This window comes from Otolemur garnettii, unplaced genomic scaffold (genome assembly GCF_000181295.1).
Source record: "Otolemur garnettii isolate 467f Iridium unplaced genomic scaffold, OtoGar3 scaffold00001, whole genome shotgun sequence".
Taxonomy (NCBI): Eukaryota; Metazoa; Chordata; class Mammalia; order Primates; family Galagidae; genus Otolemur; species Otolemur garnettii.
The window spans coordinates 17,192,618-17,209,204 of NW_003852396.1; the positions used below are offsets into that span (position 1 = coordinate 17,192,618).

Consider the following 16,587-nt stretch of genomic DNA (forward strand, 5'->3'; position numbering starts at 1 on the left):
TTCTAAGATATAAATAAGGTGATTTTAAAAGTAGATAGTATTCTATGGTAATAGCTCAAACTGATCTAAGTGATCTAAGTGACTTTCTGTCAGTAAGAATGGGATTGATCCCTTTGTGAAAGTTATATATTCTAAAAATTGCCATCACAGTGGCAATATAACAATAGTGTATATTCTAAGGTTTTATCAATACCTACGGAAATCTTCAAATTGGGAAAATGAGCTGTAAGAAACATTTGCTATAGTATTTATACATTGTTTTCATTTTTATTGCTGTTTCGCTTTATGAAATCTTCAGTGACATGACTGTATAGTTAATTTTTTCCTCTCATATTACAGTTCAGACTTGATGCTTCATATAAAGGGATGGAGTGAGCAAGGTGGAAGAGACAATATTGAGCAAACTAGTGAAGTTAATGCTTTCCATGGGTAGCCTTTACAGGGATTCAGGCTTTGTTGCCCAGTTGTACCTCACGATAAATTACAAGTCTATGTTTATTCACAACATTAGATACAGGTTATTTTTGCCATTTTATTTTTGTGTATACACATTTGCTTAAAATTAGTTAATTTCTAGGCCAGGTTCAGGTAATTGAAGGGACTTTATAAGTAGTTTATATTGTCTAGATCCAAGGTATGCTGTAAACACAGTCTGGAGCAAAATTGGAAATAACATCTTTCTCAAGATAGGCTTAGAAATTCTAATCCAGTATGTTAAGATGTTTCCTTTTTCTGGTAGCGGAGCTGATTGATACCTGTAAGAAAATATTGAGATATTTCACTAGAAAAGATCATTGTATCAAGTGGCAAATCTATGCACTATATATATACACACACACACACACATACACATATGTATATTAACTCTATTAAAAGTTTTTTTTTTTCCATGATTTTCCTTTTTTAGAAAGTCTTAAGGTAAAACTAAAAGTTAAGGTCATGCTATGCTCTTCAGTGTTTATTAATCCTAAAAACTGTCCTGTTTTCTTTCACCCCTTCTCCAGTTCACCTCACCTCTAGAGACTCATATGGCATAGATTCCTGATGGAAGAGTTCAACAGAGAATAACCATTATAGCTAGACATTTTCTGGCATTTTCCTCTAGTAAAATACTCAAACTCATCTAAGAAAACTTCATATAATACAGCTTTCATTCTGGGCATATCACTGCAGCTTAGTAGTGAGCATTCAAAACACAAATTACGGTTAGTAGCTTGACAGTACAGTGTGATAAAGTTCTAAAACTTTCAAATTCTTGATAAGTAAAATTGGATGATTACTTAATAAGAAAAACAATTCTAATCAAGAAAATAACATTGCCTGTGTTCTAAATGCCTTAAAAACAGAAAATATATTTGCTGTTTTAAGTTGCAAGATTTCTACCTAATCTGTATAAAAAACCTTTTCACTGATTATGAGAAAACAATCCTACCTGGCTGCTAGGGAAGCATTCACTGGTATAGCCAAGAAAACAGGATACAGACCGCCAGAAACAAGACCAGTCAATCCACTCCGGGTTACGGTACAGGTTTCACAGTTCAGTTCACCTAGGAAATAAATTAGTTCTGGAATTGAAAGTCATAATTTTCAGGCAAACTTAACTGATTTAAAGACTGCAAGGTGTTTCAGGCAGCATAGCAAATGCGATTCTGCAAGGTGTGTTAAAAGATAATTACATATAAGAGTGATTTAAAATAGTAATAACTGATAAAACCACCTCAAGAAAAATTTCTTTTGTTCTGAACTTGAATACAGTAATCCAAGGGTTTGGACTGCTAGATTTCTGCATTTGTTTTTTATCAATAACATTGGCTAATATTTTCGGTCATTACTGTTCAGTTCATTGGACAGTAGGTTTCCCTTGATCGTAATTCTTCCCACAGTAGTCATGGGAATGCAAACATCAATTTAAACAAATTTGGAATAGCACTTGACATAAAATTTAGATGGACCAACTTAACTAGTAACATTCAAAGTCATTGAGCCAAAAGGTTTTTTGTGGTTAGCTATATGCAAAGCACACAACACACATGGTAAATTTTCAAAAGGAAGTCAAATCTCCATTTATGTAATAAATCCTGTGGAGTTATTTAGTGCTTTGAGAGATTTAATACATAAAGAGTCTTAGTACCAAAAAAATATTTTTTTCCTTTTAAGGCATGCCTCTAAAAATGTAGAAACTTTAAAATTTTAAGGCAGCCAATATTTTTTTAAAAAGTTTCCAAATATTTCTTACTCTGTATGAACACTATGGGGAAAGTAAGTTAGACAAAGGAAAGAACTGCCATGTATACATCTTATTAGACCATGCTAAAATGAATTAGTTGTCACACTACAGAGGGGCTGGTAAGATTCAGTCTTATCCAAACACTCAACTGCATTACAGCATAGAGCTACTTGATATTAATACTGAAGTATTAACTAAAGTTGCAAATAACATATGCAAAGGCAACAAACTATGGTGGTAGTGAAGTAGAATTTACCTGTAGTCAAAGGTAAAGTTACAAGACTTCTGTAAGCTATATCTGTTGTCAGAAATGGAAGCACGGCCATTGGTAAGCCAGCAGCAATACGAGCTTTTGTCACATTCAACGTGTGTCGAAAAAGACTGTTTGCTATTAGGCCACAAAGAGCAGCATTAAGTCCGACATATACTGATCCATGTTCAAGTAAATTCCTGGGAAGGTAAGAAAAGAATAACTTTGTATGTGAGCTCTCTAATTCCAGCATGTGTTACAGAACTTATCAGGATTTTGGTATACAGTAACCAGATACATTTATCCCTTACGGCTTTGTAAAACCAAAATCTTAAATCATGTGTTTTACCTACATATTTTTACACTAAAAGGTTTTTGATTTGTTCAACACTTAAGGACACAGTAATACATTCAGATTTTGCAAAATGTATTTTATGATTTTGCAAAGGATAATTAGTATAGAAATTTCTCTCCATGTAGCAGGTAACAGCTTCTGAAGAGTCTGATTTGGATACTTCTGAGCTCCCATAATAACCATACTTACCTCATTAACTCAGTATATTATAAGGTAACACTATCTTACAATCACTGATTTATATATCAGGATTCTGTACTAGTCTTCAAACAACTTCATAGTGGACACAAAAGTGCTTTCAACTTGTTTTCAGTAGCACCTGACATATGAGTACAATCATGTGGAGGTAATGTGTTTTCTTTATTCCTTGAAGTATCAGTATTAGGATTGGGAGACTGGGGGAGAACTAACATTTAAGCAATAGTCTATGCTAGGTACTTTACAGCCTCCTATTGATGAAGAATAAATTGATGTTACAAGGTAGTGGAACTAGATTTTAAGCCAAGGTATGTATGAATTTATAACCCACATTCTATGCATTTTTTAGTTTGGGGAAAAATAATACCTAACATTATTGCTGGATATTGAAGATATTCCAATTCAAATTTTGCTTTTTTTCTGGGTTGCCATTTATGATATAGTCACTCTATTCTCATTATTCTTACTAGCCAAACTAGCTACATAATACCCTCTTTAACTTACGTGGTTCACACTCATCTTAAAACAGCTTTTCTAGGTACTCCTAGTTAAGCTTCCCACATAGTGTACGTTACCACTTTTCTTGTCACTTTGCAATCATAATGGTACCTGTCTTTTCACTCACTGAGAAGACCCTAGATGCAGCAGACTTAGTGCTAAAGGCACAAAATTTTTTCTTCTTCATGATTTTCATAGTTGACAGTTATTCGAGAAAAAAGAGAATGTAAACTTGAAATATAACAAGTCTATAAAAATGGCAGCACAAGAAAGTGGCAGTTCAGGAACTAAGGGTAAACAAGGTAACAGTGATAAGAACCTAGAAAACCCACCAAACGACTACAGGAAACATGTAAATATGAAAAGCCTGTGTTTTTCATGCGGGAATGAGAAACTTGAGTACTTCCTCTAAAACATTATTTCATCTTTATAACAATCATGCGAAGTACATATTATCCCCATTTTAGTAACAGTAATCCATGCTTAGGTAAATGGTTTGCCCATATTTATTAATATGTTACATATAAAAATAAACCCACATTTATAGTATATACATCATCTAAATAAAAATAAGTGCAACTGGGACCTGAATAGCAAAGTTTGCTATCTCCCAACCAGATTTTATATAGTTAAAATTTTTTTAGTTTTTTATTTTTAATTATTACAGGCATATAATAGTTATACATATTTATAGGGTACATGTGCTGTTTTGATACAAACATACAGTGTATTAATCAAATCAGGGTAATTGGCGTATCCATCACCTCAAGGATTTATCATTTGTCAGAAACATAAAATTTCACTTTTATTTAAACTGTACCTTACTGTTGATTATAGTCACTTTGTTGTGCTATCACATGTTCATTCTAACTGTATTTTTGCACCCTTTACCCCTGCTTTATTCCCCCCTCCTTGCTATCCTTCCCAGCCTCTGATTAAGCATTACTCTATCCTCTGTTCTCTAGTTTTATCCATGTTGCAAATGGCAGGATTTTTTTTTTTAGGCTATGTAATGTTCCATTGTGTATATGTTCCACAATTTCTTTCCTTTCTTCCATTCATCTATTGATAGATAGATACTTAGGTTGATTCCATATCTTGACCATTGCGAGTAGTGCTGCAGTAAACATGGGAGTACAGGTGTCTTTCTGATATACTGATTTCCTTTCTTTTGGATATATACCTAGTAGTGTGACTTCTGGGTCATTTGGTAGTTTTAATTTCTTTTCTCTCTCTCATTTTTTTTTCTTTTTGAGGGGCCTGCATAATGTTCTGTATCGTGGTTGCACTAATTAACATTCCCACCATCAGTCTATAAGAGTTCCCCTTCTCCACATCCTTGCCAGCATTCATTATTCCCTTTTTGATAAAACCCATTTTAACTGGGGTAAGATGATATATCATTGCAGTTTTGATTTGCATTTTTCCAACGACTATTGATTGTTGAGAATTTTTTCTTTATACCTGTTGGGTGGCCATTTGTATGTCTTCTTTTGATATTTACCATCTCAACAAGAGAACCAATAAACCAAAGGCGTAATAGCAACTTGGTGAGATTTCAGAAGCTCTACATCTCTATTTCAGTTTTTTTGCTCCCTTTTAAGTAGGATTATTTGATTTTTTTTCCTATTAAATTGTTTGAGCTCCTTATAGATTCTAGTACTAATCCCTTGTCAGAAGAGTTGTAAACATTTTGTACCATTCTATGGGTTGTCCCTTTTGTTGATTGTTTCCTTTGCTGTGTAAAAGCTTGATGTGATCCCATAAAAGTCAAATTTGTTAATTCAATTAGCACAAAATTATTACCATCCAGCTGCCCCTTGCCAATTTTTTTTTAAAAAAGCTCCTACATAACTGGAAACTCATGACTTTTTGACAAGACATATACAGGAAAAAAGTAGACACATAACGTAAAAGACCAAGTTTAACAAATAGCAATGAAACATATGGTACATGAAATTATTTTGTAGATCATAAAATGAAGTTTTTGGTATTAAAAAAGTTCCATACACTTAAGAACATACCAAGTAATGAGGAATCAAACTTACAATGTAAAATGGGAATGAAGAGAAAAAATAGGAACAAGGCAAAGATAACAGGACATTATCATCTGCCCAGTTTAGATATCAATTACTGAAAGGAATTTATTGGTTTCCGCAGGTCCAGCTCAATTCCTCATGTTCTTTCTAATCTGGCGAAGGTCCCAGTGACACAGCCTGCTTTCTTTTTAAAGCGGTCACCATCTACTTTCTACCTTGTGCCAGTCTTTCTGGCTTCCCCTACCTCAGGAAAACACCTAACACTGTGTGTGTTGTGGAGGGAGAGGTGCAGAGCTTCTGAAATTTCACCAAGTTGCTATTACTGCCTTTGGTTTATTGGTTCTCTCTTGTTGAGATGGTAAATGACAGCAAGATTGTAACTTGTGCAGTTTTCATTCCTGAATATGGTTAGATTACATAATTCCAAAGTATATTTCGAAACCATCCTCTATCTCTACTCACCAGGATTACTATGCCAGTTTTTCAACAGGTCTTAGTATATCCTTTTTCTCATATCTTAAATCTGTTTTCCAAAAAGCAGCTGGAACATTCTTTAGAAATGTCAAAAGGATCATTTCCCTGCTTTAACACCCTTCCTATTCCTTATTCCTGTACTTCTGTAACAGTGGCTCCTCAAATATGACAAACCCTTTGCTATCCTGTGGTTAGGCATATGCCATTCCTTTCATCTGAGATACCACTTCTCCCTCCTCAGGCTGGCTCCCTGTTATCCTTTTAAAGTCAGACTTTCTAGACTGACAAGGAGGTCTAAGAACAATTTGTGGGAAAATGGATTGTAGTTGTCTGTGTTGTTTGGATAAGTACATAGTCTAAATCTTGCATTTTCTTTTTCTCTCTAATATATCTTAAAGATCTGATCCCGTATCTCTGACATTTCTTGTCTAGGTATGTTGTGTTCCGTGGTAATCTTTTAGACTGGTAAGCTAATTGACTTTGTACTGATAGAAATAAATTGAGAACACTTTAAAAGTTATTTTAAAGTTTTGTGGTTTAAATAGGTCTTAAGTGTTTACATTTTACTACACTCCAAGCTGAATGGACAGCCTGAATCATCAGTTTAGCTACGTCCAAAGACATGAGTTCTAGCTTTGAGTTCCACAATTAGCTATGTAGTATTGAGCAAAATGGTTAATGTCTCTGGGTCTTGGCTTTTTCATTCAGGCAAGAAAAAGCTCTGTTTCCTTCTGACATCCTATGTTTATAACTCAAACCATCAGATAAACGTGAGATAGTGATTAAAGTCTACCTATTAAAATATATTTTTAAATTAAGAAAGAATCTTACCTGTCTGTTTCTGGAAGCTGGTTAATTTTTCTGGTTATGGTCATGAAATATGTTTGGTTTTCTTTAGTATCATCTGGTTTATGATTTTCCATCTTGAGCCTTAAAAAACATAAAGTATCACTTTAAAGTAATGCACATCTATAGAAAAACAACATTTTAAAGCTTGAAGACTAAATATAAATAATTTTGAAAGCACTGTAGAGTTCATCATCTGAACAAGGCATATATGCCATGCCAAAAACAAAACCTAAGTGAACAGAAACCAGAACATGAAAAGCACATAGCTGCTAGGAAATACATAAATATCTTCATAACCCTTAAAAATATTTCCTAAACAATTCACAAGTAGAACTAAACAATGAGACTTATAAAATTAACATTAATATTAAAATTTAGAACCTGTGGGCATCAATAGATAAAATAAAGATAAGCTATTATTGGAGAAAATGTTTGCTTCTAATACAACTGACAAAGGAGTACCCAGAATGTTCACTGGACTACAAAATAAATGAAAAAGCAAGCAACTCTACAGAAAAATTGACAAAAGATTTGAACAGACACTTCAATAGAAAAGAAAATTCAGATAGGCAATAAACATAAAAATATACTCAACTGCATTATAATTAGGGAAAAAAAAGTACAACCACAGTAAGATACCAATAGGTGCCCATAAATTAGCTAAAATTTAAATTTTATGGTTCTGATTACTGTTAAGAATGTGAGGTAGCTGAAACTCATGTGCCGCTGGTGGAGTGTAAATTGTATCCTGAGTAGGTATAACCATTTTAGCAAAGAATTTGGTATTTAGGAGGTAGAAGACACACATATCCAGCAGTTTCACTTGAAATACACCCTAGATCAGGGGTCAGTGAATTTTTTTCGAAAGTAGCAAATATTCTAGGCTTTGCAGCTAACACAATCTTTAAATTTTTTTTGACCTTAAAAAATATATATAAAAATCATTTTCTTAGCCAGCTGGCTATACAGAAACAGGTTGGAGGCTGTGCCTGGCCAGTGTCCCAGTAGTTTGTTGATCTCTTTACTAGTTAGGGTAAAAATAGGGAATGATGAGTTTTAAACATAAGATTTGGCTCATTAACAAATTTCAGGATAACAATTAAAAGCAAAAGTTCAGCTGTGGTGGCTCATGCCTGAAATCCTAGCACTCTGGGAGGCCCAGGTGGGAGCATAGCTTCAGGAATGCCAGACCAGCTGTGAGTAAAGCAAGACCCTCTCACCTCCCCATCTCCTCTACTAGAAACAGAAAAATTAGCCAGGTGTGGTAGCCTTCCCCTGTAGTCCCAGCTATTAACGAAGCTGAGGCCTGAGGGCTACCACCAGTGACATATGTTAAAAAAAAAAAGTTCAAGGATAACAGTAAAGGACAAGATTTTCTTGGTTCACTATCATTTGCTACAAAATTGATTTACTGTACTAATTTAATATATTTATCGCTGTTTTATATGTGTAAAAGGTCATTGGAAATACTGAGTGCCCTGAAAATCCATATCTTTAGACGTAAAATTAACCTAATAAGTACAATGCAACCTTAGAAATTAAGGTCCAGGTTTCCGGGATTCAATTTTTTGAGGGCCTTGGCTTCCATAACGTGATAGATACAATCCCTGTTGTGTATAGGAGCTCTGAAAGATTTTGTGTATGGAGTGGAGGAATACATATATTATCAAATTCTGTATATATCAAAGTGCATAATGTATATGTCGGAAATGATTTCCTCAAAATGTTCAGCCAAATGCTATCATTACTCTTCTGTTTTTATGCTTTGCATATTGGTGAGGTTCTGAGTTCTGGCAAATATCCATTTCTCCAGCGTGTCTACAAAAGTGCCACTTAATTCAGTGAAAGTCCTGATTGGGCAGCATACGTAAGGCACCGTGTCTCCGTTATTAGTAATAAATCCCTATCAAAGACAATGCCACCTTTAAATATTACAAACATTTCAAAAGATTTTCGCGTTAGCTTACACCACTCTTAATGGAAACCCTGAGATAAGAGGCAATGTGTAAAGTGAGGCATCTTAAAATTAAATTTGACTACAACCGCTGTAAATTGGTAGTAAACTCAGGATTAAATTTAGTCTCATTTTCCCCTTTTATTGGCTTAATTTAAAAATAAGGTGTTTTTTTCCTAGCGTGTAAAGTGAAGAGACGGTCAGCACTGTAGGGCCACCTCTCCTCACTGATCTCATTCCCGCGCTGCTAGTAAGTAGCAAGTGTGTCATCGCGCCGTGCTCCACCTGATACCGGGACATTTTCTTTACCCCTTTCCCCCAATACCAGTACCTTATGCTCTCCTCCTCTCAGGAGCCGCTGCCCTCTCCGATTTTCCTCAGCTACGTCCGGGTTCACTGCAACCTTTGTCCAACTCTCCTGGGCGCAGCCATCTTTGGCTGACACGTGACTCGATCTGGGCGGGAGCTGGGTTGCAGCCACTAATTGGGCTCCAGGACCTGGGTTGCCCCGCAAAGCGGCTTTCTGCTGAGGCGACCTGAAGGGCGGGTGCGCGATGAGATTTGGCGAGGTGCTCGTTTCATATACCTTGGCCACCCAAGACACAGGTTATAGAATTTGTAAAATTTCGAAATATAAGTTGCGTGAACCTAGGCCTGCTTTTTCCACTGAAAACCTACTTTGGGCACGTTCCTCATAATGTTGGCATGGAGTAGTTATTCAAGTTAATAAGTCAAAAAGGAACTTGAATTTCTTTGCACCATAGATTTTCTTCTCTCCCTTGAAACTTAAGCTCCTTGTGCCATGTTATCATCTGGTTGATAGTCCCATCATAGTCTGAGTGAAAGTATATGTAGAATAAGATGGAGCAAGGTAGCCTAGAGTGAAGGTGACATAACTGGTCTTGTTGAAGTTCTTATGTGACCTTCACCTCCTGTCTCCCATTCTTATTGTTTTGTAAAATTAGCTCCTATCCTAAAGATGCCCATCTTGAATAGTTTAAGGACTCCGGCGCCTGTAGCTCAGCATCTAGGGCGCCAGCCACATACACTGGAGCTGGCGGGTTCCAACCCAGCCCGGGCCTGCCAAACAACAATGGTAACTACAACCAAAAAATAGCCGGGCGTTGTGGCGGACGCCTGTAGTCCCAGCTCCTCGAGAGGCTGAGGCATGAGAATTGCTTAAGCCCAGGAGTTGGAGGTTGCTGTGAGCTGTGACGCAACAGCACTCTACCCAGGGTGACAAAATGAGACTGCTCAAAATAAATACATAAGGAAAGACCTTGGTGAGGAAGTACACAGAAACCACCTCCACATTCTAAGACCTATAGGAAAAACAACGGTTTTAAGCCTGTTCTTGTTAAATGCTGCCATTTGTTTTGGGGTTTTTTTGGAGACAGAGTCTCACTTTCCACATAGTGAGACTCTGTCTCGCACACACACACACACACAAAAATAGGAAGGTTGTAGGAAATGTTGTAATAGGTTACTCAATTATGCTAATTATAAAATAAGGGTTAATGCAGTCTTTGCTTTGACCCTTAAGGTATAAAACTGTGATTTTGGAAATGGAAGAACAGAACAGTCTTGGAGAGGCTACTTTCACTGTTCTTCAGAATTGCTGGCCTTTTGACAAAGTTTGGTGGACCTATCCTCATCTCTGTATATTGGCTTACAGTGACAGGCGGCTGGACACTCTTTGTCCAGTAACATGAGCACTTCAAAAACTAGAGCTTAATTTTCTTAGGATTCATGGTACCTAAAATAGGAGGGGAAGTAATACTCTCCTTTATTATTTTATAAAGTCATGGAGACCCAATAAAAGTGGTTACCAGGGTTACTCTGAGAATCATTGAGCTTTATCAAAGAACAAACTGGTATTCACGATAAAGGGGAAGACTTCCTATTGGCAAGGTGAGCTAGAGAAGAACCCCCAAGACTCCTTGGCTCTGAGGGAGGTACTTAGCTGAGATCAAATTGTCTAGTCAATGAACAAGAAAAAAACAGTTCCTCAGATTCCTAGGTTGAAAGTCACCCATTTCCTAACTGGAAAGTTTTTGAGGTAATGCAGAGAAAGTTTGGGAGACCAGCTTATTAAGATGCAAAGTATAACATTTCTGTGTGTGTGTGAATACTGCATTTTGTTTCCTGATATCTTATTTCACATTCTTATTATTTCATTTTTAATCATTTGAAGCAAATTTAAAAAGTAATAAAGCATGTTTATGCTGTACAATATCTGTAGGATGCTGTTCTAGATCAATACATACAATTTAGTATGTTGAGGTTGTTAAAAGAGATTAAAGGAATATCTAAACTGGACACAAAATAATGATAAAATTTAAGTAGGTGGAAGGTATTACAGGTGAAGGGCAAGTGACAGGAAGTATAAGGGATTTAAGGAAATTATTAATAGTTTGGCATGGCTAGTATTTAATATTAATGCAGGAGGAGGAGGAAGAGCTTAAAAATCTGATTACAGCATATACCCTACTAAAAATTATTTAATGGCTTTCCATGGACTTTGACTAAAACCCAAGTCATTAACATGGTCTGTAAACTCCTGCATTGTCTGGCTCTATTTCTAACCACTCCCTAGTCATCTTGAGCCATTTGAATACTTACTTGGTGTACTTGTCTACATGCTTTTGCCTTTAAGTTCTTCAGCTGTCCAAATTTTTTTTTTTTTTTTAAGAGACAGAGTCTTACTTAATTGCCCTCGGTAGAGTATCGTGGTGTCACAGCTCACAACAACCTCCAACTCCTGGGCTTAGGTGATTCTTTTGCCTCAGCCTCCCAAGTAGCTGGGACTATAGGCACCTGCCACAATGCCTGGCTATTTTTTGGTTGCAATTTGGCTGGGGCTGGGCTCAAACCTGCCATCCTTGGTATATGGGGCTGGTGCCCTACCCACTGAGCCACAGGCACCACCCACTGTCCAAAATTTTTGATGCTATAAATCCTTTAGCCTTCCCCTTGACCACTCTGGACCTCTAGATTTTACGCGATTGGCTCCTATTCTTGAAGTCTCAGATTAATTAAACCCTAGTTTTTCTTGGCTAATAATCTAAACTAAAATATTCCTGTCAGTCTCTCGTTTTCCTGTTTATTTCAAAGCACTTAACAAAATGTGTGTTTCTGTGCAGGTATATTTAACTAGCATAGTGCCTGGGTCATGGGTTAATGATTTACAGGACTCATTTGCCTATGGCCTATAGACAGCATAGGTCTTGGAAAGTTATTTATTTCTTCATCAAGTATTTATTGAGTACTGGTGTTTGACTGCTAGGAGCTCACAGAATAGTGGTAGAGGCACACAAGCACGTAATACAATTGTTTGTGTGTTCCGTGTTATTTTTGAGATACGTAGAAGACACTATAAGAACATATATGTCTGCCTAGACATCTACGAAGGCTTTCAAGAGAAAAGCCAGGCATTAGGAAGCAATTCTAAGTGGAATTTCTAAATTTTTTGTGACCTGGACTATCCTTTGAAGGATGTTTGCATCCTTGTCTTGGAAGCTTCAAGTTGTGTTTCCCTGTGGGCTAGAAGGCAGATTTTTTTTTTTCCTGACCAGGGTAATAAAGATAATTGCTGTTCTTTGAAACAAAGTTTGAGCAGGTTTGCTTATACTCTTGTATAGTAATGTTGAGGGTTACCTAAAAAAGCTGAGAGTTACCTCAGCTTTGATGTGGATCCACCTCGTGTGCAGCAAGCATCCACCTGGGTCTGCCTCCACATAATCTCTATGGGGCTTGAATGACCAGATAAAGCATTGAGAATATGAACGCTCATGCCACTTGCTGTGCTATGGTTAATAAACTCTATCTATTAGGACATGTGGTCTCTTTACTGGCTGATTCAGTAGAAGTGTGGAGTCAGATGTAGAGGTTCATGCCTATAATCCCAGCTATTTGGGAATCTGAGGAGGACGACAGCTTGAGCCCAGCAGTTTAAGACCAGCCTGGGAAATACCACAAAGTGAGACCCTATTTTAAAAGAAAACAAATAGGCGAGTCAATGAAAATATGGCAAGTGAATTTAGTAGCTGCCACCATATTGCTGCTTAGGAGCTATCTGATTGCTTGACACTCGACTCAGAATTATACTTTCCAATACAGTAGCCACTATGGAGCTATTGAGCACATGAAATGGGACTAGTCCAAATTAAGATTTGTGGTAAGTGTGAAATACATGCCATATTTCAAAGACCTAGTACAAATGATTTTCATATTATATATTGGAATAATAATATTTTAAATAAAATGTATTAAAAAATTAACGTCATCTTGTTTCTTTCTGCTTTTTTGGGGGGAGTTTGGGGCTGGGGTCTCACTTTGACACTAGCCTTGGAAGAGTGCTGTGGCATCATAGCTTACAGCAACCTCAAACTCTTGGGCTCAAGGGATCCTCTTGTCTCCTGAGTAGCTGGGACTACAGGATTCTGCCACAATACCCAGCTATTTTTAGAGATAGGGGGTCTCACTCTTGCTTAGGCGGGTCTTGGACACCTGAGCTCAAGCAATACACCTGCCTCAGCTTCTCAGAGTGCTAGAATTACAGGTATGAGCCACTGTGCCTGACCTCTTTCTGCTTTTTAAGTATTACTGCTAGAAAATTTAAAATTATATATGTGGCTTGCATTATATGATAGAACTTCTCTAACTTGGCCACCTAAGGGACTAGAACAAACTGGTCAACATATGGAGGTGATCTACATAAGAAACTAGGTCTACTGTGTTGATACGTACATGTGGTGCACATCTGGTCTATGAAAATTAGGTCAACCTAAGGAGGTGGTTTTAGAAGTTACATCTAAACACTATTAGCAAACATTATGACAAAAATACTAACTATAGCAAAACTACATGATTGTAACATGTCTCAGAAATATTCTCATTCTCCAAAATTTATGAGCAACTGATAAACTGTTTCATTATTCAAAGAGTTTCTATTATTTTTCTTTGGAATTTATATTTCTCATTTTATTTCCCCTTTTTTATTATAATAGAATTAGAGGGTACAAGTTGAATTTTGTTACATATATGTAGTATAGTGCTGAAGTATGAGCTTTTGTACCTATCACCTGAATAGTGAACATTGCACTCCATATGTAATTTTTGATCTCTTAACTCCCCCTCACCCCCATTTTCCCGCCTTGAATTGCCAATGTCCATTGGGTAGCCATATGCAGAAAGATGAAATTATCCATATCTCTCACCCTATATGAAAATTAACTCAAGGCTTAGTGCCTGTAAGTCAGTGGTTAGGGCGCCGGCCACATACAGCAAGGCCCAGGCCTGGCCCAGGCCTACTAAACAATAATGACAACTGCACCAACAACAACTAAAATAGTTGGGCGTTGTGGTGGGTGCCTGTAGTCTCAGCTACTTGGGAGGCTGAGGCAAGAGAATCGCTTAAGCCCAAGAGTTTGAGGTGGCTGTGAGCTGTGATGCCATGGAACTCTACTGAGGGTGACATAGTGAGACTCTGTCTCAAAAAAAAAAAAATTAACTCATAATAGATGAGACTTAAATGTAAGACCTGAAATCATATAAATCCTAGAAGAAAACTTAAGAGAAACTCTCCTGGACACTGGCTGTGCTGTGTGTCCTTGTATAGCTATGTTTAGTTCCCACTTGTAATGGAGAATGCAAAGCATTTATTTTTCTGTTCCTGAGTTACTTCACTTAGAACAATGGCTTCCACTTCTGTCCAAGTTGCTGCAAAAGGTATTATTTCATTTTTTCTTATCACTGAGTAGTACTGCATAGTGTATATATGCCACATTTTCTTTATCCACTCATCAATTGATGGACACTTAGTTTAATTTCTTATCTTTGCAATTGTCAACTATTCTGTAAGAAACATACGTGAGCAGGTATCTTTTTGATATAATGATTTCTTTTCCTCTAGGTGGATACCCAGCAATGGGAATGCACTATTGAATAGTAGTACATCTACTTTTAGTTCTTTGAGAAGTCTCCATACTGATCTCCATAGAAGTTGTACTGTTGTACATTCCCACCAACAGTGTATAAGTGTTCCCTTTTCACTGAGTTTGTGCCAAAATCTATTTTTTTTAACTTTTTTAGTAATGGCCATTCTAATTAGGGTAAGATAGTATCTCATTGTAGTTTTAATTTGCATACCCCTGATTAGTTATGTTCAGCATTTTTCCTTCCGATAATGTTGGCCATTTGTATCTCTTCATTTGAAAAATGCCTACTCATGTCATTTACCCATTTTTTAATAAAAATTTTTTGTGTGTGCTGAGTCCGTTTACTCTGATGCTATGCAGAGACTATTTAGGTTAATTAAGTTCCATTTGTCTTTGTTTTTACACATATTACATTTACTTTTGGGGTTTAGTCATAAATTCTTAGCCTAAGCCAATGTCCAGAGAGTTTTTGCTAGGTTTTTGTCTAGGATTTGTATTGTTTCAGGTCTTATATTAAGTCTTTCTTCTACCTTGAGTTATTTTTTTATATGTGGTGAGAGATAGGGATCCAGTTTCATTCTTCTGCATATGGCTATCCAATTTTCCCAGCACCCTTTACTGTCTATGGCAGTGGTTCTCAACCTTCCTAATGCCGCAATGTATTTTCATTGTTACAAAGGGGTCGCAACCCACAGGCTGAGAATTGCTGGTCTATGGTATCCTTTCCCCAGTGTATGTTTTTGTCAGTTTTATCAAAGATCAATTGGGTGTAGGTATATGGTTTTATTTCTTGGTTCTGTATTCTGTTACATTGATCTATGTGTATACTCTTATATAGTACCATGCTGTTTTGGTTGTGATAACTTTGTAGTGTAATTAAAGTCAGGTAATGTGATGCCTTCAGTTTTTTCCCCCCTTAAGCTTGCTTTGGGTATTTGGGTTGTTTTTGGTTTCATATGAATTTTAGAATTGTTTTTTCTCATTATATGAAAAGTGACTTTAGTATTTTGATAGAGATTGCATTGAATCTGTCGATTGATTCTTTTAATCCATAAACATGGGGTGTTTTCTTATTGGTTTGTGTCATGTATGATTTCTTTCTTCAGTGATTTGTAATTCTCCTTGCAGAGATCTTTCAGATCCTTGGTTAAATATATTAATAAGTATTTTTGTTTGCATCTATTGTAAATGAATTGAATTCTTGATTTTCTTCTTAGCTTGGTCATTGTTGGTGTATAGAACTGCTACTGGTTTTTGTACTTTCATTTTATAACCTGAGACTTTGCTGAATTCATTTATCCAAACTAGGACTCTTTTGGAGGAGCCCTTAGGGTTTTCTGGGTGTAGAATCATATCTTAAGCAAATAGAGATAACTTTATTTCCTCTTTCCCAATTTGGATGCCTTTTATTTATTTCTATTGCCTAACTGCTCTGGCTGGAACTTCCAGTATTATGTTGAATACTAGTGGTAAAATTAGGCATCCTTCTTTTGCTCCATTTCTTAGGGAAATGCTTTCAACTTTTCCCCCATTCAGTATAATGTTGGCTGAGGGGTTTTATTTATTTATTTATTTATTTTTAGACACAGTCTCACTATGTTGCCCTCCATAGCGTGCTGTGGCATCCCAGCTCACAGCAACCTCAAACTCTTGGGCTTAAGTGATTCTCCTGCCTCAGCCTCCCAAGTAGCTGGGACTTCAGGCACCCACCACAACGCCCGGCTATTTTTTTGGTTGTAGTTGTCATTATGTTTGGCAGGCCCAGACTGGATTTGAACCTGCCAGCTCCGGTGTATGTGGCCGG

At 36.7% G+C, this 16,587-nt stretch overlaps 1 protein-coding gene across 1 annotated transcript; it reads right to left on the minus strand.

The window, feature by feature from the left end:
• Positions 1–522: 522 nt before the first annotated feature.
• TMEM126A (transmembrane protein 126A) lies at positions 523–9,284 on the minus strand. Its single transcript, XM_003780853.3, has 5 exons — positions 9,176–9,284; positions 6,873–6,971; positions 2,484–2,677; positions 1,433–1,547; positions 523–755 (listed from the first exon to the last, which is right to left on the minus strand). The coding sequence occupies exons 2-5, from the start codon at positions 6,962–6,964 to the stop codon at positions 563–565; spliced, it is 594 nt and encodes a 197-aa protein (XP_003780901.1). The 5' UTR covers positions 6,965–6,971; positions 9,176–9,284; the 3' UTR covers positions 523–562.
• Positions 9,285–16,587: the final 7,303 nt, after the last annotated feature.

What these genes read in the sequence shown, in the direction of transcription:
- TMEM126A (XM_003780853.3), bottom strand. Translation starts at nt 6,964, where the DNA reads ATGGAAAATCATAAACCAGATGATACTAAAGAAAACCAAACATATTTC. An exon ending in AACTTTACCTTTGACTACAG is followed by an intron (nt 1,548 to 2,483) that starts GTAAATTCTACT and finishes TTTATTTCCTAG; the next exon opens with GTGAACTGAACTGTGAAACC. An exon ending in AATGCTTCCCTAGCAGCCAG is followed by an intron (nt 756 to 1,432) that starts GTAGGATTGTTT and finishes ATTTTCTTACAG; the next exon opens with GTATCAATCAGCTCCGCTAC.